General features: G+C 35.8%; 1 protein-coding gene across 1 annotated transcript in view; it reads right to left on the bottom strand.

Moving 5' to 3' along the window:
• The window catches only part of LOC118185816 (calcineurin subunit B type 2), a 47,216-nt gene extending 29,855 nt beyond the window's left edge, over nt 1-17,361 (bottom strand). Inside the window, exon 1 of the mRNA XM_035355733.2 lies at nt 17,243-17,361. Within this exon, the coding sequence (XP_035211624.2) occupies nt 17,243-17,245 (3 nt within the window). The 5' untranslated portion in view covers nt 17,246-17,361. The remainder of the gene's footprint in view (nt 1-17,242) is intronic.
• Between the last annotated feature and the right edge of the window lie 9,011 nt (nt 17,362-26,372).

The raw sequence follows: 26,372 nt of genomic DNA, 5'->3' as shown, positions 1-26,372 counted from the left end.
TGGAAATAAACAAAATCCAAGTCGTGATCATAAGCCTAGAAAAGCTTGTTGGTCTGACCTTCAGAATAGTTTTAAAAAGAACAGGGTCAAAGGCTAATGGAATCTTTGTTAGAAAGTACAAAGGATGTCATTCGAAATCTTCACACCTATTTTCTGCATTAATGGACGGGGAGGGGAGGAAATTCCTGTGAAACTGGAAAAGTATTTCGGGCGGTTCAGTATTTTGAGGATACAGTTTAGTGAAGGGTCTGGATTTCAAAGAGTTAACATCGAAACATCGCTGACTTCATCTAGTGATGCCAAGCCAAAGCAATGGAATGTCAGAGACTGGCAAAATGTGATGTTTAATGATGAATCCCTGTTCGTTTGGGGAGAAGAGATAATAACCGCATGCGAGTGTAGAGGCACCCTGGTGAATGGTCCAATTCAACCAATGCTTTCACACTACAAACTGCTGGGGGGTCATAGTCTTATGATTGCCAGTCCACTCTAAATGTGGAACCTTAATGGTATAGTGTTATATTGATGACATTCTCTGACTCCACATGGGACCTTCCCTAAATGGTCTTCAAGAGTCAGTTTTACAGCACGATAATGCTCCTCTGCATACAGATCAAGTTGCTCTACATATTCTGTCATGTTTAGACTCTTCGATGGCTTGAACTGTCTCTTCAGAACATGCGTGGAACTCGCTCCCTGTAACTGTCTCTTACAGAACATTTGTGGAACTAGCTGAAATGCCAGATGCTGCCGTATCACTCTGTACACGATTTGGAGGTGGCTGTTCGATATTTATGGACATCAAACAACATTCATCTCAGAACAACATCAAATATCTAATCAACACAATACCCGATCATGTTCTGCCATGCATTGCAACAGGAAACGGTTAGATGTGCTACTGAAGCTACACTGCATTTGTCTACTTTTACTGCACTGCATTTGTTTAACTGTCTTGATTCTAAGATCAAGTTAATCACTCATCAGTATCATAATATGTATTAAATTTCATTTCAATCTGATGCTCCTTTCTTGGTGCACTATTTTCAGTATTCTTGAATATACATAAAATTTCCAAGCCATATAAAGACTTACAGATTTTCTTTGGATATTATAGTACATATGGTTTAATTTACAATATTAAAATTCATTTTCAGAATTAACTCCAATTGTCAAGTAAAATCAAAAATATTTTAAACAAGTAAAATAAAAATATATTAAGGAGCATTGTTAATTTAGAAAATGTTAAATAATTAAATAAGTTAAAAATTAGTTTAATTTATCTTTGCGGTAGCTGTAGATATTTGTCTCTTGGTAGACATCAGTCCTATGCATGCCTTTTTAATTACCGTCTTTCAGCAGATTTTTATTTTTACTTAAGCTGACAAAAATACAAACATTATCATAGCAAATCTTTATGTCCAAAAATTAAAAGTGTTCTCCCAAGTTTCTTAATCAAATAAAAAATAATGTATCAAATTTATGAAATGGCAACAAATTTTAAATAATTTTTGATATTCTTTTGATGCAACATATTTAATGACCACTAAACAACCACTGACATCAGTGAACTTCATTTTTTTTTCAAATACATGTTGCATTTGAAAACAGAATACTTCCTCCTTTTTTTTTTCTTTCAGTTTTAGTTCAAGTTCATTTCTCTTCCAAGACTTTTCATTTTTTCAAATTTGATCTACACTTTTTTAAAGATTTTAGCAAAGTTTGATAGTCTACATTTTGTAAAATTATATCCTCTGGTCAAGTCTAAATATATTTTCACAGTTCTTCTTGGAAAGTTACCTCTTCTTTAGCACTTACACTATTAATGAACTTAGAAAACTTCTAATAATTAATAGACTTTTACTTTAATTTTGTAGATATGCACAGTTCAGGTAGTTTGATTCTAATAACTGCACATGATTATTATTGTAATCGATTTCAGTCTAAATTAGATGCATTTTATACTCTCTGGACAAACTTCGGTATGCAAAGTTATTTTTTTTTTTTTTAGTAACACCCACCAGCAGCTGAGTGGACAAACTGTTAAACTCTAGTAAGTCAACCCGAGTTCAATTTGCAGCAAACAGGTTGGCTCCATAAGAACCTAAATTCTCCTGGTTTGCCCTGTGTAATGTAAATAGGTTTGCCCATGTGGAAGGTCGTAGACCAAGGCATTCCTTCCTCACGCAGATAATCTTCACGTGCCTTTTTTTAACCAATAATCCAATCTATTCAATAACAAATTTTTTTGGGCTCGTGTTTAAAATTTTGAAAGCGGAGCAATACTTTTTGTCTTGTTTATTAACTTTACATCACATTTTACAATTGTGAACTAATTTTTAAGAAACTGTACATAAAATCATGGATTCAAATTAATAAAGATTTCCAAATTTTGCATACAATCAAACCTTTCTATGATAACCACCCAGATGATTTTGTTCAACTGAGAAGATGTTTCTTTTGGAGAAGTACATACTTGATTCCTACAACATTTGATGAGTAGTACAGCTCAGTTTCACAGTGAAAATATTTAAATCACATAGAAGTTTTATAACTGTTATACTTTTAAACTATTTTTAAAAATTTAAATGATTATAAACCCTCAATCAATGCCCCATTTTGAATGATGCCCACCTGCAGTGCAGGTCTTGCAGGTGATAAAAGTCAAAATTATTAAAAAAATCATTTGCATTTTGCAGTAAGGGTTATATGATATTCAGAAGACATAAAATCGGTAATAACTTTGATAGAATATTTCACTTTGAGATGCATGCCATGCGATTAGGTGGCTATGGAGCCAAATTATTCATCATACAGATTTATGCTAATAAATAATATAGTGTTTTTTCAGCAGGAGGTGTTTTACTTAACGCCAGAATGAAATTGAGATTCAGGACCCTTTGCATGTTTTATTATGAAAAAATGTCTCCTGCGCATAAGTGAAGCATTATGCATATGTTACTGTCTTTCCTTTCACCCTTTATGAAATCTAATCCTTTCAACCTTTATGAAAAAAGTGAAGAAAAAAAAATTGCCGTAGGTTCTGATACTGGACATTTGAATGTGTCCACATATTGATTATTTGGGCTGTACATTTATTTAGATACAGTCAAAAGTCGTTAATTCGGACACCCATAATCCGGAATAATCTATAATCCGGACCTCAAAGCTACAAACTTTCTGCGCATGCGTCGCGTTCACGCATGCGCACAGGCGTTTACGAGAGCGCATAAGACCCTTATGGCTGCGAATATGTTTGTGCGCATGCGCGTTTAATGTGTAACGGAGTTATACGCTAAGCTAAAGTTATCTAATTCAGTTAATGGTGCAGATTGCGTTGTTCCTTAATCTTCGAATTGGATCCGGCTTATTATTTTTTGCAGACTGTTAGAGCAATTTTATAAAAGTAAGCTTGAACTTTCGATTATGTCAAATAGAATTTCCGATATATATTTACTACAAAGTGAAAGTATGTTTTGAAATCCGAAATCTGTTTATCAATTTCACGCCACGGATTGGAAGTTGATCTGTCAGCACTATCCTTATCTTCAGAGCAGATGTTTTTATTTTATTTGGTTTATAATTCGGTACTAAGTGTAGTATTTCATCTCGATGTACTCAGTCTTTGATATGATTTAAATCAAGTTCCTCGTCATTATAATTCGCTTCCGATAGAAGAAAGTGACCCAGAGGTTATTGAAAACGAAAACATTTCGATTGACAAATTAGTCAATCGAACAGTATTCTCAACGCAGCAATTATAGGACTTGAACAGTGGAACTTTGTAACTAAACAAGAAATTATGTCTGTTTAATAGAATTAAAGAGAAAGTATTATCACATGAAACGAAGCAACTTACATTGAAGGAAATGTTTAATAAAGTAAACAAATAAATATTAAGCTTTTTCTTTTTGTAAATTTTGATACCCTTTAGATCATAATTGTTATTTATTTCATAAATTACGGTTTCATATTTTTAATTTTGTAATTTCTGCATGCCATCTTACCAGATTTAAACTGATGATCTATAATCCGGAATCGCCGAAGTCCCGACGAGTCCGGATTAACGACTTTTGACTGTATTTTTAATGTGTTTTATTATTAATCAAACAAAAAAAGTATAAAAAATGTTGGTAAATAACAAAACTTGAATAAAAGTATTTTATGTTCATAAACTAAATACTTAACTGCCAAATAAAAGGATGACTGCAACCTTTTTCAAATATTTCCACCACGGTCGAGAATATTTGGGATGTATATATAAATTTATATTGTTTTAAATTTAAACAAATTTAAATTCTTAACAAATACGTATAAAAGTAAAAAAAGCAAATTTAAATTCTTAAAAAAAGGAAAAAAGCCAAAATAATTTAAAAATATGCAAACATGTAAAAGATTTAATTCTCGAACTAATCTACAATATCATTTAAATTCAGAAGCATAAGCAAATCAAGTGCAAAATCTATCCATGAAAATAAATCTACTAATTTAATAAATTAAAATTAAATTAAACAATTTTTTAAAAAAATGCATATGTGAATGATCGTAGAGTAGGTAGGAGACAGACTTATCAAGGGGAAGTTGCCTCTAAACCTAACTCTCCAATCATTCAATTCGTGTTTCGTCATTCATGCAGGCAAGGGTAAAAGTCAAAACCAAAAGTAATTCCAATAAAGTGGTACCCTTAGAAATTAACATTTAAGTATTAATATTTAAGAATTAAAGTTCAAAAAGGAAAATACTAATTAAGTCTTTTGAGAAACAAGCAAGTAAAGTTAAGAATTAAACTTTTTCTTAAAAAATATTAAAAATAAAATATATATTGTGTTTTCTTATATGTACATTTATAAATACATTTACTGTAAGAAAAAAAGGTAACTAAACACATATATTTTATGAATTTAGACATATATTTCTTTACAGATTACATAGGTTTTTATACACATACACACACAATAGAGATATACACATAGAAAGACTGATTTATACTGAATTGCCTTTAGTAGACTGTATATAGGAATTTATATACATAACCTTTTCAGTATACCATAAACCAATTTATATATTTAGAGTAACAAAATTTGTATATTTGCTATTACTTCTATTTATTATAAATGTTTCTAAAACCATATATTAAAAGTTAGAAACTTTTGTAAAACAAACAGCAAAATATACTTTTTTTAGTTCTTTAAATAATGAATATATTTTTTCTTTGCTTGCATATATGTACACCCCATTTCTTTCTCAGCTGAAACAAAACACTGAATTTACTTTCTATTTACCATATTTCCACATGTATTATTCTGTTGAACAAATACCCCAACCATGATCAAAAGGACCCAGTTATTCGAAGAGTAACTCACAATAACTGGACTCCTGCCTTGACAGCTTTCTTTTCAAGAGCAATTTCGAATTATCTATTCCCATAGACAGTTTTTCCAAACAAAGACAAGATACATAAAGGTTTGCATTGTCCGTTAGTCCTCAGCACCAGAGTATTCACATTCTGCCATGGTTCGCTGATGATACTATGCCATGATTCACTGACGATTCTAGTGGTACAGTCAAAAGTCGTTAATTCGGACACCCATAATCCGGACCTCAAAGCTAAAAGTTTTCTGCGCATGCGCCGCGTTGGCACATGCGCACAGGCGTTTTATGCGTGCGCGTAAGACCTTGACTACTACGCATATACGTGTGCGCAAGTGCAGAATACGTTTTCGCCTGCGCGTTTAATGTATAACGGATGGTGTAAGCTAAAATTATCTAATTATCTATTTCAGTTAATGTTAATGATTGCGTTGTTCCTTAATCTTCGAATTGGATAGCGCTTATTTTTTGCAGACTGTAAGAGCAATTTTATAAAAGTAAACTTGAACTTTCGATTATGTCAAATAGAATTTCCGATGCTGGAACTTCCAAAGGATCTACAAAACGAAAGTATGTTTCGATGTCCAACAAACAAAAAGTGGAATTGCTGCAAAAAATGGATAAAGACATGAAGAATGTGACAGAGAGGTTAGTGAAAATGAAAAAAATTTCGATTGACAAGTTAGTCGGTGTTCTCGGCACAGCAATTAACGGGACTTGAACAGCGGAACTTTGTAACTGAACAAGGAATTATGTCTGTTTATAGAATTAAAGAGAAAGTATTATCACATAAAACGAAGCAACTTAAACAACTTACATTGAAAGAAATGTTTAATAAAGTAAATAAATATTAAGTTTTTTTTTTTTTTTTTTGTAAATTTTGATACCTTTAAGATCATAATTGTTCTTTATTTCATAAATTACGGTTTCATATTTTTAATTTTAGAATTTCTGCATGCCATCTTACGAAATTTAAACTGATGATCTATAATCCGGAATCGCCGAAGTCCCGATGAGTCCGGATTAACGACTTTTGACTGTATAATGTTTATGAGGTTTCCCCGTTTCTGAAATGACATATTTGGAAAAAATAAAAATCTTGGAATTTCGCCAACGGATGAGAACAGCGACACTGCACATGAAAATGAAAAAATGTATCAAATTCCAAACAAGAGGATGAAATGATGGTTAATGTTGAGTACCCACTAAGTGCATGTTAAATATAGATTGAGTAAAAATGAGTTACACTGCAAAGTAGTGTAAAAGCAAATGTAAACAGAGCAGCAAGAATTAAATCTGATACAGATAAATACATACAGCAATGGATTTTAAAAAGAATGCTCTCAGGAGAATATCACACAATCAAATCACTTTACAAAACTATATAATAAAATATCTCGATTTAGAAAAACATCTCCTGAGATATATCACGAAATTTGGCTGAAATTTGAATCCAGGCTGGATTTTTTATCAGTTAAAATGATTCAGTTCAAAGCCCAAATGATCGCTCAACATACAAAAATTCTTAAGAGCGAATTATGAGAAGATACAAATGGACAAGACATTTTGTGGCTTTGAGCTCATGATTTCACATCAAACAGCAATGGCACAGGGTCTTCCTGATACCTACTATGAGAAACTGCTACCATTTCAAAGCTATGTCTTCACATTAAGAGAGACACATGATTACAATTGAAGGCAACAGGTGATGCTGACAAAATTCCGACTTTCTTTGATATGCCAAGCACAAGAATCGGGTATTATCAATCAAGTAGGTGAAAAACTAATTTTGGCATGAAAGCAAGAGCAGAAATGCAGTATCATTGTAATATAGTACAAAGTCTTTAATCCAGACTCATCGGGACTTTGGGCGATTCCAGATTAGGGTTTTTTCCGGATTATAGATCATCAATTTAAATCTGGTCAGATGGCATGCAGAAATTATAAAATTAAAAATCTGAAACCGTAATTTATGAAATAAAGAACAATCATGATCTAAAGGGTATCAAAATTTACGAAAAAAAAAGCATAATATTTATTTGTTTACTTTACTAAACATTTCCGTCAATGTAAGTTGTTTAAATTGCTTCATTTTACATGCTAATATTTTTCTTTAATTCTATAAAAAGACATAATTTCTTGTTCAGTTACAAAGTTCCACTGTTCAAGCCCTGTAATTGCTGTGCTGAGAATACCGACTAATTTGTCAATCGAAATTTTTTTGTTTTCACTAACCTCTCTGTCACTTTCTTCATGCCTTTATCCATTTCTTGCAGCAATCCACTTTTTGTTTGATGGGCATCGAAACATGCTTTTGCTTTGTAGATCCTTTGGCAGCTCCAGAATCGGAAACTTTTTGACATAATCGAAAGTTCAAGCTTACTTTTTATAAAATTGCTCTAACGGTCTGCAAAAAATAATAAGCCGGATCCAATTAGAAGATTATGGAACAATGCAATCTGCAACATTAACTGAAATAGATAATTAGATAATTTTAGCCTAGCTTATACCGTCCATTATACATTAAACGCACATGCGTAAACGAATTATGTGCATGCGTAAATGCATATGCGCATGCGCAGAAAGTTTGTAGCTTTGAGGTTTGGATTATAGATCATTCCGGATTATAGATGTCCAGGTTAAAGACTCTGTACTGTACTGTACTACATTGCTGATAAAAACTAGCAGCCACATTACATCATTTTTAAGTATAAAAAACCCTGCTTAAAAAAACTACTACCTGAAATATTGATGCAAGTTTAAAATAGGCTGGCTACATCCAATAGATGAAATCAGTGGGGTTCATAGCCAAACGCACTTCTTATATTAGCAACAAATATCTCTTGTTAACAGCTTCTACAATAAGCATGAAAAAAAAAAAAAAAAAAAAAGATTGAAGAGAAAAGTGATATGGTTGTGATACCAGCTGGGACATTGAAATATTCCCATCATGGTTGGATAAGTAGTGTTGCTGATATGCTATTGTCTAGACAGCTAAGAAAATTATCATCATGCACAATATGTGAATGGATTATAGCTTTATGGAAACTAACAAAAGAAATCACACCCTTAATTCGATCAAAAATTACGGGGAAAGGAAAGTGTTGCCTCGCATGTAAATATGGTATAGACTAAACACTAAAACTGAACACATATGAAACTAAACACATAATCTTGTTCTTACTTTCATTGCCTTAAAGTTAAACAAAAAAGAAAGATTATTTCTTATTAGCATAAAACAAAATGTATAAACTATCTAAAATTAAACCAAGACATTATCCACTTTTTTTGGAGGGGGGGGGGCATTGTAAAATAATATAATTAACAATAAAACTACAGAACAACAATAACAAAATAATATGTTATACTTAAGAACTAATTTATAACTGCATACTTAATTAATGAGAAAAATCTGAAAAAGTTGCATTCTGTTGTAAAAATGTGAAAAACAAATAATTCAGATAAACGAAGTAAATCATACGACTAGATAAAAGGATTTCTACAGAAATTATAAATTTTTTACAATAAAGCATGTAAATTGACTCTCAATAAGCTACTTTTTTTGTTTTTGTAAACAATGATATAAAGTCGCCCAGATGGTATAGTGATTAGGGGAGCCAACTGCGATACCAAATGGCTCGGGTTCGATTCTCGGGAAAGGCACAGTTGTAACTATCCATCCCTTTACAGGAGGCACATGTGGCCCCACCTATTAGGTGCTTCTATAAAGTGACCATTACTTCTGGCCTTAATAATAGCCAAGCCGACATCGGCTGAAGGCCTGCCACTGCTGGGGAAAAAAATTAACAGTTACTGCTGTATTTTTGCTCGCTTTTTGAAAAAATTATAACTTGGGGCTTATCTTCTATACAACAAACAGCAAACAGTGGATTATTTTTAAAGTTATGCTGTACCAAAAAAATGTGCATTAATGGACAATATAACCAGCTGAATATGGTTGACAAAACAATAACAGACTGGAACAATCACCAGCAAGAAGTTTTTACCAATAACATTCTAAGCAAATCTTCCAGAAAGAGCAGAGCACCTAACAAAATAGTACAAATCGATGAAACCCTTTGTATGAAATGCAGAAATGAGGTGGGTGTTTTGTCAGTGTCTACAGAGTAATGAACAAATTGTTTTAGATCTTCCAATGGATGAAAAGTCTGAATGAATCTTCAGACTCTGACATGAAAAACAAAAATGCATCTAGGAACTGCAGTGGAAAAGTATTTGACCCGGGTATAAAAATTTAAAAGACTGAGACTGAAATTCATTCAGAACTTTATTTTGTATAATTTAAAATTATTATGTGTTTAATTTATGTATATAAAACTTGTACATAGTGTAAATATGTGTTTCTTTAGTTATGTTATTTGTTTGTTTTATAGCATTTGGTTTGTATTGAATTTGGCTTCTGACAAGGATCGTACTGCCCGGAACGTGCAGGCCTGGGGAAGGGACAGTGTTATGAAATGTAGAGGCACGGTAAGATGGCTTTCCTGCAAAAGCAATTTTAGGGTTGCCATAAAATGGCAAAGGAAGGCCGTGTTGCCACATTTGGCGAGAAATCGTCCATTTAGCAACAAAATTGGCGATATACCATGGACGGATGGAGGACCTTCTGGAACGAATTCTTACCGGTTTAGCCCAGAATGTTCTCGAACACAAGCCAAAAGCTATATAAACCCTGCTGGTCCGGAGTGCAAGATAGCGTCTCTCATCTAATTAGTCTGTACGGAGACGATCGAGTTGACAGCCGGCCAGCGAGTGCAAAGTGGGTCGAGTGCATCAAAGAGTCTCTTACTGTATCATGTTAGTGCATCATCGAGAGAGTGTATTAAGCTCCGGGAACGACTGAACCGAAGAGTCGAGAGCTGTACTCTGTGTGTCATCGAGTGCATCGCGAGTTGTAGCATGGAGAGTCTCGAGAGTACGTGGAGTTCCGAGAACGACCAAGCAGAGTCAGGAGATGTACTCTAGTGCTTGGCCATGAAGCTGTCTCCACCATGATAGCATGATAACCTGGAGGCTGTGTCAGGGTGTTTATAGTAGTTCATCGACGACTGTAAAAACATGTTTTGGAGCTGTCCTGACAATACTGGCCAATAAAGTGTGTTTCGATACTTCATTAAGTAGTATCGACATTATTCGCTCCAAATCTATGAACGTGAAGAAAATAACGTAACAACTGGTGTCAGAAGAAAAACAATATACAGTCAAAAGTCATTAATCCGGACTCGTCGGGACTTCGGCGATTCCGGATTATAGGTCATCAGTTAAAATCTGGTAAGATGGCATGCAGAAATTATAAAATTAAAAATATGAAACCATAATTTATGAAATAAAGAACAATTATGATCTAAAGGGTATCAAAATTTCCAAAAAGAAAAAGCTTAATATTTATTTGTTTACTTTATTAAACATGTCTTTCAATGTAAGTTGTTTAAGTTGCTTCATTTCATGTGATAATACGTTCACTTTAATTCTATTAAACCATAATTTCTTGTTTAGTTACAAAGTTCCGCTGTTCAAGTCCTATAACTGCTGTGTCGAGAATACTGACTAATTTCTCAATCGAAATTTTTTCATTTTCAATAACCTCTGTGTCACTTTCTTCATTATCGGAAGCGAATTATAATGGCGAGGAACTTGATTTAAATCATATCAAAGACGGAGTACATCAAGATGAAATACTACATTTAGTAAGGAATTATAAGCCATATAAAATAAAAACATCTACCCTGAAGATAAGGATAGCGCTGACAGATCAACTTCCAATTCATTGCCTGCCGCGCTATTGTGTTGCTCCTTTTCCTGTTAGCTTCCTAAGAATGGCATCAATTTTGGGAATTCTCGCTGCTTACCTAAATTCACTAATGAGATAAGTAAGTAAATGAAACAATTGAATTAATAATGGCAAGTGTCACATCCATCTTGCTCCCTTATATTTACTTACTAATACAGTCAAAAGTCATTAATACGGACACCCATAATCCGGACCTCAAAGCTACAAACTTTCTGCGCAGTCGCGTTTATGCATGCGCGTAAGACCTTTACGGCTGCGAATATGCGTGTGCGCATGTGCATAATACGTTTACGCATGAGAGTTTAATGTATAATGGATGGTATAAGCTAAGCTAAAATTATCTAATTCAGTTAATGTTGCAGATTGCTTTGTTCCTTTATCTTCAAATTGGATTCGGCTTATTATTTTTTGCAGACTGTTAAAGCAATTTTATAAAAGTAAGCTTGAACTTTCGATTATGTCAAATAGAATTTCCGTTATATATTTACTAATATGTGAAGGATCTACAAAGCGAAAGTATGTTTCGAAGTCCATTAAACAAAAAGTGGAATTCCTGCAAAAAATGGATAAAGGCATATCCTTTGTTTCTCTAACCATTCCGAAATCTGTTTATCAATTTCATGCTGCCCTGCGGGGGGGGGGGGGGGCGGACGCCGTGTTGCGCAATGAATTGGAAGTTGATCTGTCAGCACTACCCTTATCTTCAGGGCAGATGTTTTTATTTTATTTGGCTTATAATTCCTTATTAAATGTAGTATTTCATCTCGATATACTCCATCTTTGATATGATTTAAATAAAATTCCTCGTCATTATAATTCGCTTCCGATAGTGAAGAAAGTGACACAGAGGTTATTGAAAATGAAAAAATTTCGATTCACAAATTAGTTGGTATTCTCGACACAGCTATTATAGGACTTGAACAGCGAACTTTGTAACTGAACAAGAAATTATGTCTGTTTATAGAATTAAAGAGAAATTATTATTACTAAAACGAAGCAACTTAAACAACTTACATTGAAAGAAATGTTTAATAAAGTAAACAAATAAATATTAAGCTTTTTTTTTTTGTAAATTTTGATATCCTTTAGATAATTGTTCTTTATTTCATAAATTACGGTTTCATATTTTTGATTTTATAATTTCTGCATGCCATCTTACCAGATTTAAACTGATGATCTATAATCCAGAAAAATCGATAATCTGGAATCGCTGAAGTCGCGATGAGTCTGGATTAACGACATTTGACAGTATGTCAATAAAATAGAAAATAACTATTTATTAATGTATATAGTCCATAAGTAAAAATATTAACTCTGTCATTATTTTTTTTTCAATTCACTTTAATTTCATTTCAAATTCAAACTGTTGAATAAGAACTGGAGTCGGAGTCGACGTGTTTTTTAGCGACTCCAACTCAAGACTCCTTTTACCCAAAAATCTACACTCCGATTCCGACACCATGACTCCACAGCCCTGGTTACTCTGAATATGAAGTGGGAAGCAACATAATTAAGATGGAATAATAGGGCTGCATATTATTTATAGTTGATCTTGCAAAAATTTAGAATGAAACTAAAAACTACTCATTGATAGTTACTTTGATATCGGAAAAAAATTTTTTTCCAAATGAATCCCTAAAGTTTGCAATATGTCACGATCCAGTATTTAGAAAATATATAAATTTATGGTACACACTGACTACCAATAAGTATTTGGACACCTATGCAAATGACGATATCTGCAGTCCTAAGGTACGTCACGGACTCCAGCGGTATATATTGTGTAGGAAACAGCATCGACTTTACTCGCATGCAAGATGCCTCGCAGTTCGGAGCTCTATGATTTCGAGAAAGGTATAATTATCAGGTATCACAAATGTGGCCGATCCTTAAGGGACATATCTAGCGATCTGAAGTACCCAAAATCGACAGTGGTCTATGCGATTAAGAAGTGGAAGGTGAGCGGTGATTGTTGGAATGTGCCCCGAGTCGGCAGACCAACGAAACTGGGAGATAGAGACCGACGAGTGCTGTCCAGAGAAATTCGGAAGAACCACACCCAACCGATGGCTCTCATTCGCGAGGAGTTTCAACAGGCATCCGGGAGTATAGTTTCAATGAATACCATCTGTAAGGAAGCACATCTGCTTGGTTTTCATGGTCATGCTGCTGCCCATAAGCTTTTGATCACAAAATCCAACCGCGCTGCTCGGTTAATGTGGTGCAAAGCACATCGAAATTGGACCATAGATCAGTAGAAACAGGTTCTTTGGAGTGATGAATCAAGGTTCACCCTTTACCGTTCGGATGGCAGGGTCTGGGGTCTACATGGAGAACGTCTCCTGCCAGAATGCATTGTGCCAACAGTCAAGTTCGGCGGAGGTGGAATTATGGTCTGGGGGTGTTTCTCCTGGTATGGGCTGGGACCCTTGGTCCCCATTCATGGTAAGCTCAACTCCGATGCCTACTGCACCATTTTGGATGATAATGTGCTTCCTACGTTGTGACAGTTTTACGGGTTGGACACTTGTTACTTTCAGGACGACAATGGCAGTTGTCATGTTTTGACGTTAACCAAGGTTTGGTATGGTGCCAATGGAGTTCATCGAATGGACTGGCCTGCCCAGATTCCAGACCTGAACCCTATCGAGAACCTCTGGGACGAGTTGCATCGCTGAATTAAGGGTTGCACTACCCGTGCAAAATCAGTGAAGGAACTTCTATGTCTTTTCCAAGCCGAGGGGAAGAAAATACGACTAGCTGTCATACAAAGACTTGTGGAAAGTATGCCCCGGAGGGTCAACACTGTAATTACCTCTCGTGGAGGCTCTACCAATTATTGATTTTGAATAAAGTTAGTTTTTCTTTTCTATCACAGGTCTCCAAATACTTATTGGTAGTCAGTGTATATGTTACTGATGCACCAGACTCCAAATCTGGAAATATTTTATTTCGTATGGCAACCATACAATTTCGCAAGATTTTGTTTCGTATGGCAACCATACAATTTCGCAAGATTTTGTTTCATATGGCAATCCAGTTAATCAGTTTAAGCATTTCCGCACCTGAGTGAGATTTTATTTGCTGGATCGCACGTGGATGTTATCTGGATGTATTTATGCCATTTTGATTGACTGTTTATTGCTTTATTCCTTATGGTTGGAATTTCAATAGTGTATGTTGCTGAGAGATATTAACCACATATTTTGGAAGACATTAAGTCTTAAATTTTCTAAAGTTAGGTATCCTGTTGGTGCTATAAATGATGCTTTTTGGGGGGCGAGCAGATAGAATTTTTTGCCCCTCCGTAATCTTTTCAGGGAAAGATTCTTGGCGCGTTTCTGAGAATTGCACAAACTCGGTATCCACGTACAAATCGACCTATCGTCACTTAAAAAAAATCCCAGAATTGCACAAAAATGGCATTACGCACTCCCTTGACTTTATCCATGTACACATCGACCTATTGGTTGATCTTTGGATTATGGTAACTTGGCGATTTTTTGGCGAAAATTTGGCGACCAACTCTGCTACAGCAACCCTCTATTTTTTTTCGCCGCCATTTGTCTTCACAAAGTAAAGACATGTTTCTTTTCTTTTTATTTACTGAACACTTTTTCCAACAATCTACTAGCCAAATTACACTTATGCTAGAAATTTTATGTAACAAAACTGCTTAATCATGACAAATATTAACTGCAAAATTGGGAAAAAGTGCACAATCACAAACTCCTTGCACGTTTTTTAGAATAGCACATAGACCATTTACACGTCGACTTATTTTTACTTAAAAAAACATCCCAGAATTGCACAAAAATGGCATTGCACACACTCTCAACTTTATCCATCTACACTGCTATTTTCTCATAAATTACAAAAATTTGCACGAAAATGCAAAAAAATTCTGTGAATCTTTAAACTCGGTAAAAAGCACATATATGAAATTACCTGATCGCGAAAAAGTATATACCCTTTCCAAGGATGAACATTTCCACGTATAAAATATCCGAAAACTTTTACCTCTAAATTATCTATTATATTATAAACGTCACCAACGAATTCATACCGCAAACATTACAAATGGTTACAAATGCTTAGTGTCAAATATTTAAATTATTTCCATGCACGTTTACTTCAACTGAAACGTATACCAAATTCCTACAAACATAAAATTCACAAAATAACTATCATTTAATTAAAATATCACTAAACCATATACACGTCGACTTATTTTTACTTAAAAAAACATCCCAGAATTGCACAAAAATGGCATTGCACACACTCTTCACTATATCCATGTACACTGCTTTTTTCTCATAAATTAGAAAAATTTCACGAAAATGCATGAAAATTTTGTGAATCTTTAAATCCGGTAAAAAGAACATATATGAAATTACCAGATCGCGAAAAAGTATATACCCTTTCCAAAGATGAAAATTTCCCCGTATAAAATAAATAAAATATCTAAAAAATTTTACCTCTAAATTATCTATTATATTATAAACATCACCAACGAATTCATACCTCAAACATTACAAATGGTTACAAATACTTAGTGTCAAATATTTAAATTATTTCCATGCACGTTTACTTTCACTGAAACGTATACCAAATTCCTACAAACATATAATTCACAAAATAACTATCACTTAATTAAAATATAATTAAATTCAAAAACACTACTTAAAATATAAAAATCATTGCTAATAACAATTGTCCAATAATACCATATTATTTTATTTACTCCTTGCATTTAGAACAATGCATAAAAATAATATCCTCAAAGAATTAAAAATACTAACTTACCTAATCATCTTCAGAATCTTGATTACGTGGCTGATAAACTTTTCTTGTTTCCTCCGCTAAATAAAAAGCAAGCGTATGTGCGCCTGTTTCAGGATCTTTAAAATCATACTTATAGTTCACAGCAAGGTACCAGGTAAAATAAATAACTTAATAAAACATCTTTACTTCTATCTCGCACAACCATAAAAAAACACTTATTACTACCCCTTTCAATCCCACTAAATACCCATTTCGAATTCACTTTAGTTAGGGCCATGGGATCCAAAAATTAACGAACACTGTTTCACACAACACAGAATAAAGCTAAATACAAAATTTCCACATTTTTTCCCGATTTCCCCCCTTTTCCGATTAAAGAACTGTAATTCGTCCATTATGTCACATGACATATCTCATGATCTCTCATTTCCCTCACACAAAATAATGCGTAATCGGAACTGAGTACTTCTCACATTATTACCAAAGTCCCAGGTAGTAACCTTTATCGCCTCCAAAATGTCGCCAAACTACCAGTTACCATATTCCAAACATCAGCCGACCTATTTTCACTTAAAAAGTCAAAGAAAATTGACAAAATTCCAATTCCTCTTACTCTTTTTAAAAGCAAACAAATAAGAAGGCGATTCTGCACTTTACCCATCTTTTCTTTCACAAACTACATCCACCCTATTTCTTATATACATAACAATACTTAAAACTGCTTTACATTGTAGAAATGCATCAGAATATTTTTTGAACAAACATCAAATACTATTTTCAAATGCTTCACAGGAACTAAAAATGAGAACTATATATTAAAAAAATATTCACATTTATTTTTGGAAAATAATGTACCAGTAATTTTTTAATTAAATTAAGCACATCAGACGAACATATAACAAAAAAAATCTAACATTACAAAAAAACTTTTCATTAGCACATGAAATAAATCGTATAGATTAAAAGAGGAAAAAAAAAAAAAAAAAAAAATCATACTACTTCCGACACTCACTAATATTTCAATACTGTACAATGGTGACTACTTCTTAAAGTTATGCATCATACTCTGCTCGATAATTCTAAACTCAAAACCTTTACTTATTGAGTTCTTTGAACACAGCAATCCACAAATTGCATCGAAATTCTCAAAAAATTTAATAACAACCCGCGAAAGTATTTTGTTACTACATAAACATGGAATTTCTAGATAAAACTGATTCATCAATATATAAATAATGGCTTTTATTCACATAAAATTCAAATTTGACGTCTTACCATCTTGATTAAGTTCAGATATTCTGTTCTACGCTACTAGTTTTCTCTAGTCTGCAAACCAGAAACTTAAATTACTTCACGATATATTGCCAAATACCAAATTAGCAGACACGCAGCTTGGAGATTTGATATTTGTGAGAAAGGTTGAGAAATAATCTTGAATTAAAAAATAAATAAATAAAATAAAATAAATAAAAACCTAATTTCCACAAATAAATCTGAAAGGATTGTTTTTAATTGACTTATTTTAATTTTATAATAAATTAATAAATTTAGTTAATGTGCGCAGATGCGCTAGCCAGTCTTGAAATCGCCAGAGTTTGTCCTTTTAAAAACATTTATTTTTCAGTTTACAGTATTCTAAGTATAATAGTTAGAAGGGATCGGAGAGAAAGGTCTGCCATGTGCGGCTTGTTTCCGAAGGGGGCATTTTTCATATAAAACATGATTTCCTGTGGGCTAGTCGTATGGACTGTCAAGTCGTTCCTTAGAATTAGTACAGTCGGTCACAAAAGTATTCGAACACCGGTACCCTATCAGAAAATGACAAGATGGCGTTTTTTTTCCCTCTTTCTCTCTGTGTGTCGTGTTATTCCATCCTAGGTTTTCTTCTCCCCCCATCTTGGAAAAAACTGGAAAAAATTGGTTACGATCTCTTTTTGAATGGGGAGATGCCATTTTGAGAAAAAGCTGACGACCCTATCTTGGAGAATGAACATGACCGCTCTACACACCCTTTCACTCTCTCTCTCTTTGAATTGGGAAGCCATTTTGGGAAAAAGCAGACGACCCTATCTTGGAGAATGGAAACGCCTCTCCCTCTCTCTTTGAAATGGGAAGCCATTTTGGGACCCTCTATTCTTGGGGAGGGAGAAAACTGAAGTCTGCATTTCGCTGTCTCTGAATGCGGAAAGCCCTTTTGGAAAAAGCGGACCCTCTTCTTCTGATCTTGGAGAACTGGAAATGAACGCTCTACACGATCTCTCTTTGAATTCAGAAGGTATTTTGGGACCTTCTAATGTTGGAAAACTGAAATGAACGCTCTACACCTTCTCTCTCTCTCTTTCTCTGAAATGGGTAGCCATTTGAAAACTCCCTAACTTTGGAAAAAAACAGAAATGAACGCTCTACACCATCTCTCTTTGAAAATGGGGGGGTGTCATTTTGAGACCTCCCTCCCCTAAACTTGGAAAAAAAACTGAAATGAACGCTCTACACTTTCTCTCTTTGGACATGGGTAGCCCTTTGGGGACCCTCTCCTCTTGGTAGGAAAAAAAAGAACTGAAGTGAAGGCTCTACACAATCTCTCTTGGAATGGGATCCATATTTCGGGAAACGTGGATCACCTCATGCTGGAAAACTGAAGTGAACCACCAAGATTGGACTCTATATAATATTTTTTTAAAATTGACATCATGACCCTCCTCCAATTTGTTATTAAAAAAATTGTTTTTTTTTTTTTTTTGTTTTGGTTTTTATCCCATTTCCGATGTGATTTCAGAAATGCAATTCCATAACAGTTCAATTTCATTCGAGGTTAAATGATCTAAACAGTCTTTGACCCACCCATCCGTATGATTATTTTCTTCTCCTTCCTGTTGCACCAAATTTTGTAAATCCATATAATCATTCCATACGGGAAGGGCTGGATCCTCACAAGGCTGTCTTGAAACACTTGGAGTCTCTTTGGGATGAGTGGAGGGATCTAGGATGTCTGGACCCGGCTGCGATTCTACCTCCATGATTTCTGGACCCGTTGGAACTTGTGAACCCGGCTGTGATTCTGCCTCCATGATTTCTGGACCTGTTGGAACTTGTGGACCCGGCTGACATTCTACCTCTACGATGTCGGGACTTTTTGAAGCTTGTGGACCCGTCTGACATTCTACCTGTACGATGTCGGGACAGGTTGGAGGAGGAGAAGAAGAAGAAGAAGAGGATACTGGAAGAGGTTCTGTCTGTGAGGAGTCCGAAAGAGGTTGCCTGTTTGAACAAGTCGGGGAAGAAGAAGAAGAAGAAGAAGCTTCTGGATTCTGAAGCGGATCTTGCACGCCAGGTAGGTTCCGGTAAGTCGACCGTTTTTTAAGAGGTAATTTTTTTTCTTCCTCCTCATCTTCAATTGTGATGACTTCAATTTCATTCCGTTGCCGGGTCGATTTTGTTTCGGGAAATAACGGTTTGGTCCAGCTCCCCTTATCATCTAAGGACGGGATGGGTAAAGGTGGCGGAGGGTTTTCTTCTTCTTTTTCTTGAAAAATCATCGCGATTGGAAAGAAATCTCCTCTTTCAATTGTTTCCAAAGCGAGTACGAGCACCGATCGACGAGAAAGAGACTCTTCTGGGTCGTGACGATGAGATATTGCGTTTTCGGGGGAACGACATAGTTTTGAAAAGGTCTTAGAATATATTTCTTATATTTCATCCTGTCGCTGACTTTAAAACTTCTTTCCTTCAGATTGGGGGACGATAATTCGTAATAGGCGAGAGGAGCGGCTGTGGTTTGAACAATATGAACTTCGTCCTCAGCCGTCGTTCTCACTCCAAACGTAAAATATCGTTTCGTGAGAAAAATATTCTTCCACCGAAAACTCGTGCGCGGATCTGTACATCGCCGGTCTGTTTGAATGGGCCGTCTCAAAGCTCGATCCATCCGATTCCAAGAGAAGGGAGATTCCTCTTTCGTTTGTTGCGATTCGAATAAATTTTTGTATATATTCTGAACGAGCAGGTTGGAGGATTCGACATCTTGGTTGAAAGAAACGATCGCTTGATGAGGTGGTAAATGCGGAATAAATGTCGCACAATGACACGCCAAAAATTTTTCAAGTTGGAGATTTGCTTTAGCGTCTTCAAATCCTCCCCGTTCGAAATCCGTTGAGTTGGAAAAACGTCTAATAGCGACATGGCTCCCAATGGAAAAGAAATGATCTCGCCCAGTACTCTCGTCTTTTTATATATCTATATAGACACACACAGATACACATAGAGGCTCTATGACGTCCGTTTTATTTGTTTTTTTTTTTGTTTCTCTCTCTCTTCTTTCCAAGAAATCTTATCTCCATGACCTCTTTTTCTTTTCTTAAAAAGATGAATGTGTGTGGGAATGAGGAAGTGAAAGTAATAATTTAATAAACAAAAAATTATCCAACCATGACCTTCTTTTTTTTTTTCAAAGTCAACCTTTCAAATCCAAGGATGTCCAGAGATAGAAGAAGCAGGGAGAGAAGAGGAGGAGGGAAGGGAAGGTCACAGTCTCTTTCTCTCTATAAATAAAAGGGGAGAGCCCCAAAGTCGTATTTTTGTCCAAGTGGATCATGAGGAGGCATCCCCAGCTCACTACGTGTATTCCTTTCAAATATAAATATGTTGATCTTTCCTTTTATATCATCCAAGGAGTCGTTTACCTGAAAGCCTCCGATTTTTCAAAATGTGCGGGTTATTATACCGTGGGGAGTTATCAAAAGATGCGGGACGAATTTTTGTCCGACGAAAACGTGTTGATGGCTCGGGACATTCCACCTTTGGATGCACAAATTTTGTTAATGAAACGAGCCAAATATTTTTACACGTCCCACTTTCTAACCGTCTCGCAAATGAATAGGATTATGGATCGTCTTGAGAAGACAAAAGGGATTCTCGTTCATTTTAGTGAATGGTTGCATAAATGTTTGCACGAACCTCTCTCGATCGAGAAGACTGGGAAGAATACCTATTATATTCTTCTCGAGGACTCTCCTCCTTCGTCTCATCATAGAGAGGCCACGACTTTTGAAAAAATCCTCGAGCAAGAAAAAATAGAATGGTGGAACAACTACCCCATCCCTCTCCCCGAGCATCAAGAGGAGCCTGTTCAGAAGAAAAAGAAAAAAACCTTTCCAAAAGCCTATCCTCATCCTCCTCGATAATGATGGGGATGAGGAGAAGCCTGTTCAGATTCCTCTCCCTTCCTCAAAACCCCTTGAGCAAGAGAGACCCCTCGAGAAGGAGAAATCTCTCCCATTGTCAAACCTCCTCGAAGATGAAAAACCTCTCCCTTTCTCAAGACCCCTCGAGAAAGAGGGACCTCTTCCTTTATCAAACCCCCTCGAAGATGAAAAACCTCTCCATTTATCAAGACCCCTCGAAAATGAGGGACCTCTCGATTTGTCAAAACCCCTCGAGGATAAGGGAACCGAAAATCCTCTCCCTTTCTCAAGACTTCTCGAGGAGGAGGAGGAGGAGAGACCGCTCCATGTCTCAAGACAGGACCCCCCTCTATCTCTTGAGGATCCGAGGGAAACGATTCCTATTGAAAAACCATCTATCGACGATCCCCAGAAAAGGTCTTCGGAGGAGATTAGACTTCCATGTAGAAAACGAATCTGCCACAATCATCATCATCATAATAATAATAATAATAATATACCCCCTTCTCAACAACAGAATCCTACAACATTTGCAGATAAATGCATTCAAACCAATCCCTTTATAGTAATCCTTTTGATTGGAGAACCCGTGCATTAGCCTCGAAAAATAAAATGAGATTCTAGACTGTTTCTATGACCAGAATGTTAAGCCAATAGATAGGTCTAGCTCAGAATTTTTCTTTTTAAAAGAAAATAAATAAATAATCCAAAGACTATTCGTAAATATAAATGGTAAAGTCTTGAGTCGGCTGGAAAAAAATTTTCAGAGCTGAGAAAAATTCTACAACTCAAAAAAAAAAAAAAAAAAAAAAAAAAACTTTTTGTTAATTTTTATCATGTCTTAGACATGATAAAAATTAACGACCCCCTTCCCTTTTCGTCTGGGAATGTTGTCTCACTCTTTTGAAAAACAAATCGTGATTCATTCATGGAATGATTGCCATTAGAGAAAGGATGAGTCATGGTCTATTTTTAGAAAGGGTGAGACATCCTTCCCAGACAAAAAGGGAGGGTCATTAATTTTTATCATGTCTAAGACATGATAAAAATTAACCAAAAGTTTTTTTTTTTTTTATTAGAGAATTTTTATCTCAGCTCTGAGAAATTTTTTTTCACCCAGCCGATTCGAGACTTTACCCATTTGTTTTTAAGAATGATTTCTCCCTGATCTATTATTTCAAAATTCCAAGTTTCGCTTCAGAACCATCTGTGCTGTTGAAGAAGTAACATGATATATGTATTTTTTTTAATGAGTTCTGTCAAGATTGAATTGTGCAGGATCGACCTTGCGAATTTCTTCTCTGTGTCTTTAAATAATAATGATACCGAACTGCTTTTTGTAGAGCGCAATGGAAAAAACCTTTTGTATGGTTAGGACAATTCATGTGTTCGATCCCATTGTATTTGAGAATCTCTTGCATCGATCCCGAAATGCAATAAATGGATCTTTGCAACCATTTCTCTAAAAACCGCCGTTTCATTTCTCCTCGCACCCAAATCATGGAAAAAGGTTCCGTCAACATCGTTAACACCCATGGAAAATAACTGTACGGAATTTCTCCTTCGTACCACGACAAGCAGTGATAATAATCACTTGCCCACACAGCGGTTCGTTTTTCTTTCTCGGTGAGCATTTGCAATGGAAACGGGGGTTTAAAAACAAATACCCCTCGAGAAGTACCGTCCAATGTGACGTAAGCCAATTCTTCGACAATAAAGGCTCCTTGAGAATCGTAGAAACCTTCAAAGTCGAGCACGAGTTCCATGTTTTTTATTTCTTTTTCTTTCCTAGGTGACCTTTATTATTATGATGATGGATGTGTATTGAGATACGCACGATATTATTCAAAAAACAAATATATATACGAATGTGACCTTTCCCAGAATTCATACGACCTGTCACGTGCAACCTTCTCTCTATATATATATAAAAGAGGAGACGGCGAGAGAACGCTATCCATTTTTTCCTTCAGGACACACAGCGAGAGAGAGAGAATTTTGTTTTCTTTTTTTCCTCAATTGAAGAAGATGGACATTTTGAGTACCAAACCTCTCAAAGATTCCTACATTGTTCTGGACATGGAATACTTTCACTGTTATGATCCAAAGACGGGAGATATATGTTTCATCTTGAAAGAACTGGGCTACATCACTTGCGATTTAACCTTATGCGGATCCATGATTTTTCTCCCTCCTGTCCATTACGATGACTTATCGTCCCGCAATCAAGCTGTGGTCAACCAGACTACAAATAACCGACACGGCCTGCAATGGACCGAGGGTCGTCTTTCCTACGAGCATCTTCCTACGATCCTGAAAATGCTGACCGAAAATGTGGAGGTGATCTACGTCAATGGATACGATAAAGCCGAATTTTTCAGCAAGCTCTGCCAGCGATCCGTTTACGAGTTTTACATCCCAGGGAAAACCGAGTGGCGGAACAAGTCGAAATGCACGCGACACCAATATTTCCAAAAGATGATTCATTGTGCCGAGAACAAGGTGAGAAATTTTCGATACCATTTGATGGAGGGTAGTTACGTTTTCCGGAAATTACATTGTTACCCCTCCGAGAGCAAAGCTGTCGAAGACGAAGAGGAGGCGGAAGAATCTCCCCAGGAGAACTCGTGCGACGATGAGGAGGAGGAGGAGGAGGATGAACTTTCTAATAATAATAATAATAAATGTCTAAGTTGGGATGCTTTAGAGACCCAAGAATATTGGTCACAACCCTTATCTCACCTAGACCTAAAAGAGGATCCTCAAGTGTACTCTTTGTGGTCCTCTTCTAAAATTTGGTCTTGGAGAGAACCCTTGAATGTTCATGAATGAAATGGTATGTAAATCCCTAGAGAAAAAAAAATAGAAAAAAAAGTTCCTTTTTTTTGTAATATGTTGATTTCTTTCCAATCCCATTTCTTTTCCATAACTCCACCCCAATCGACGAGAAGAAGAAGAATTTTCCAAGTTACACAAGACGTAGAAATATTTCACAAGGATTTATAAATTACACGCTCCCACATGATATATGTATAGAGAGAAAAAAACCCTCTGTTCTCTAGCCAATACGTCAAGACTTCCCTAAACTAAGAGAGATCATGAGTACCGAGGAAACCTTAGCAGAGCAAGTGGAAAGACTTTCAAAGAGATTAGAAGAGTAAAGACGGGATAGATTTACAGTTCCGCCGACTAAAGAGGAAACTATCATCGATTTCAACAAACCGCTGTACTTTCATCCCCTAGCCCAAAGAATGAGACGAATGGACTCGCCGTTGAACAGTTCCAATGAGAAACAAAATGTCACTTATTTGAATAGCCAATTTCAACACATGAATATTTCATAAGTATTTTTTTGTTTTTTTTCCCTAAAGCGTAGGGAGATCGGATCAGTAGTTTTTCCCTTTTCATCGTCGAAAAAGATTGGGAGGAAAAATCTTTCTCAGCTCTCTCAGAAAAATTTTTCAACCTTAAAAAAAAAAAAACTTTTTGTTAATTTTTATCATGTCTTAGACATGATAAAAATTAACTCTACCCCCCTTTTGTCTGGGAATGTTATCTCACACTTTCTAAAAATAGACCATCACTCCTCCTTTCCTAAAGAATAGAATTCCAAGAATGGGATCTGGTCTATTTTTAGAAACGGTGAGACCCTATTCCCAGACAAAAGGCGGGTAGAGTTAATTTTTATCATGTCTAAAGTTCAGGGTCCATCCATCTTCTTATGTGAAACGGTGACCCTGACAAGATCGAGATAAACAAGTCCTGTGAGTTGTTTTGTAATCTTGACGCGATCCAAGAAAGACTTTTTATTTTTTTTTTGAAACAGGCGGGGGGTGGGAAGAGAAAATATTCTCACGACCCTCAGATATCTTTTCATAAATATATTTTTTATCAAAGTGTTTCTTTCATTCCGATCCTTTTAAGAGGTTGGAATGACCCTGACATTTAGATGGGGTCGCGATCCCAACAGATGTCGCGCGAGTATAAAAGTGTGTATCCTCCGCGAGATTTCTTCAGAGAACAGAAGAAGACGTGAACTGAGCTGGTAAGTCCCTTTGGTCCTATGAATATGGTTTAATCATAACTTCATTTAAAAAGACCTTTGAAACTTTGAAACTTCTTAACCCTTTGAAAAGAAAAATGTCTCTTTCAAGACGACGACTCTAAAACGTTTTATTGTTTTTGTTCCCTTTCTAGATCTTCCCTGTTATACATATATACCTTTTCGATTCTCTTTTTTGCTCCTGTTTGTGGAAGACATCACCGTATTCATCGCCATAGCGTGTTCAGAAAACTTTATCGTGCTCGATCTAGAGGGTTTCCAGTCCTACAACCACAAGAAGGGTGAATTTACCTACGTTTTAAAAGAATTGGGCTATGCGACAAAAGATTTTTGACCGTGGGATCGTTGACGTTTGCTCCTCCTCACCCCTTCCACCAACTGAATGAAAAAAACCAAAAGACGAATGCCTGGCTGACGAGAAACCGGCACGGACTTCGTTGGAACGAGGGTCATATTCCCTACAACCATTTAGGACGCATTCTCCAATCGCTCACTCACAGCTTCTCCACGATTTATGTGGTGGGATGTCAGAAAGCTAAATTCTTTGCTAAAGCCTTGGATTATCAAAAACCCGTGACGGAAATTTATGTGCCAGATGGAATCATTTGGAAGTATCGGGAAAAATGTGCCCGACATCATCAAAGGATGAAATATTTCCATTGTGCCGAAAACAAAGTGCGCAACTATCGATGGCATATTACGGAAGGAGATTTTCATATCAATCACGTCTATCCAGGCGGAACGGAGAAAGAGGAGAGGATTCAGGAGGAAGCAGACAATCCTCTGCAAGCTTTTGATAAGGCCTACGATCAGTTAGAGAAGGATCCGTCCCCAAAAGCGTACGATAACCTCATCCAGAAATGGGATAATCTGTCCTGTTTCCAAGTGATGGAACATCCGGATGAGCATACGCCTTTAAACTTGATGGGCTCTTCTACTTCTTCTTCTTCTTTGTCGTCAACTTCCTCCAATAACTCGAGGAAGACGGAGGGTTGGGGAGACTTACCTGAAAATATTCCCCATTACGATCCAGCAGCCTGTTGGGACGAACCTTCCAAAGAATCTCATGAGACCCCCAAAATATCTTCAGAGGATCCAAAGACAAAATCCACTGAGTGTTGGGACAATGAACGGACGACTCATGCTCTAAAATCCACTAAGA

Source organism: Stegodyphus dumicola, chromosome 10, assembly GCF_044657685.1.
Source record: "Stegodyphus dumicola isolate Sdum_Otavi_A_Nest chromosome 10, ASM4465768v1".
NCBI lineage: Eukaryota > Metazoa > Arthropoda > Arachnida > Araneae > Eresidae > Stegodyphus > Stegodyphus dumicola.
This window is presented reverse-complemented; position numbering and strand designations above follow the sequence as displayed.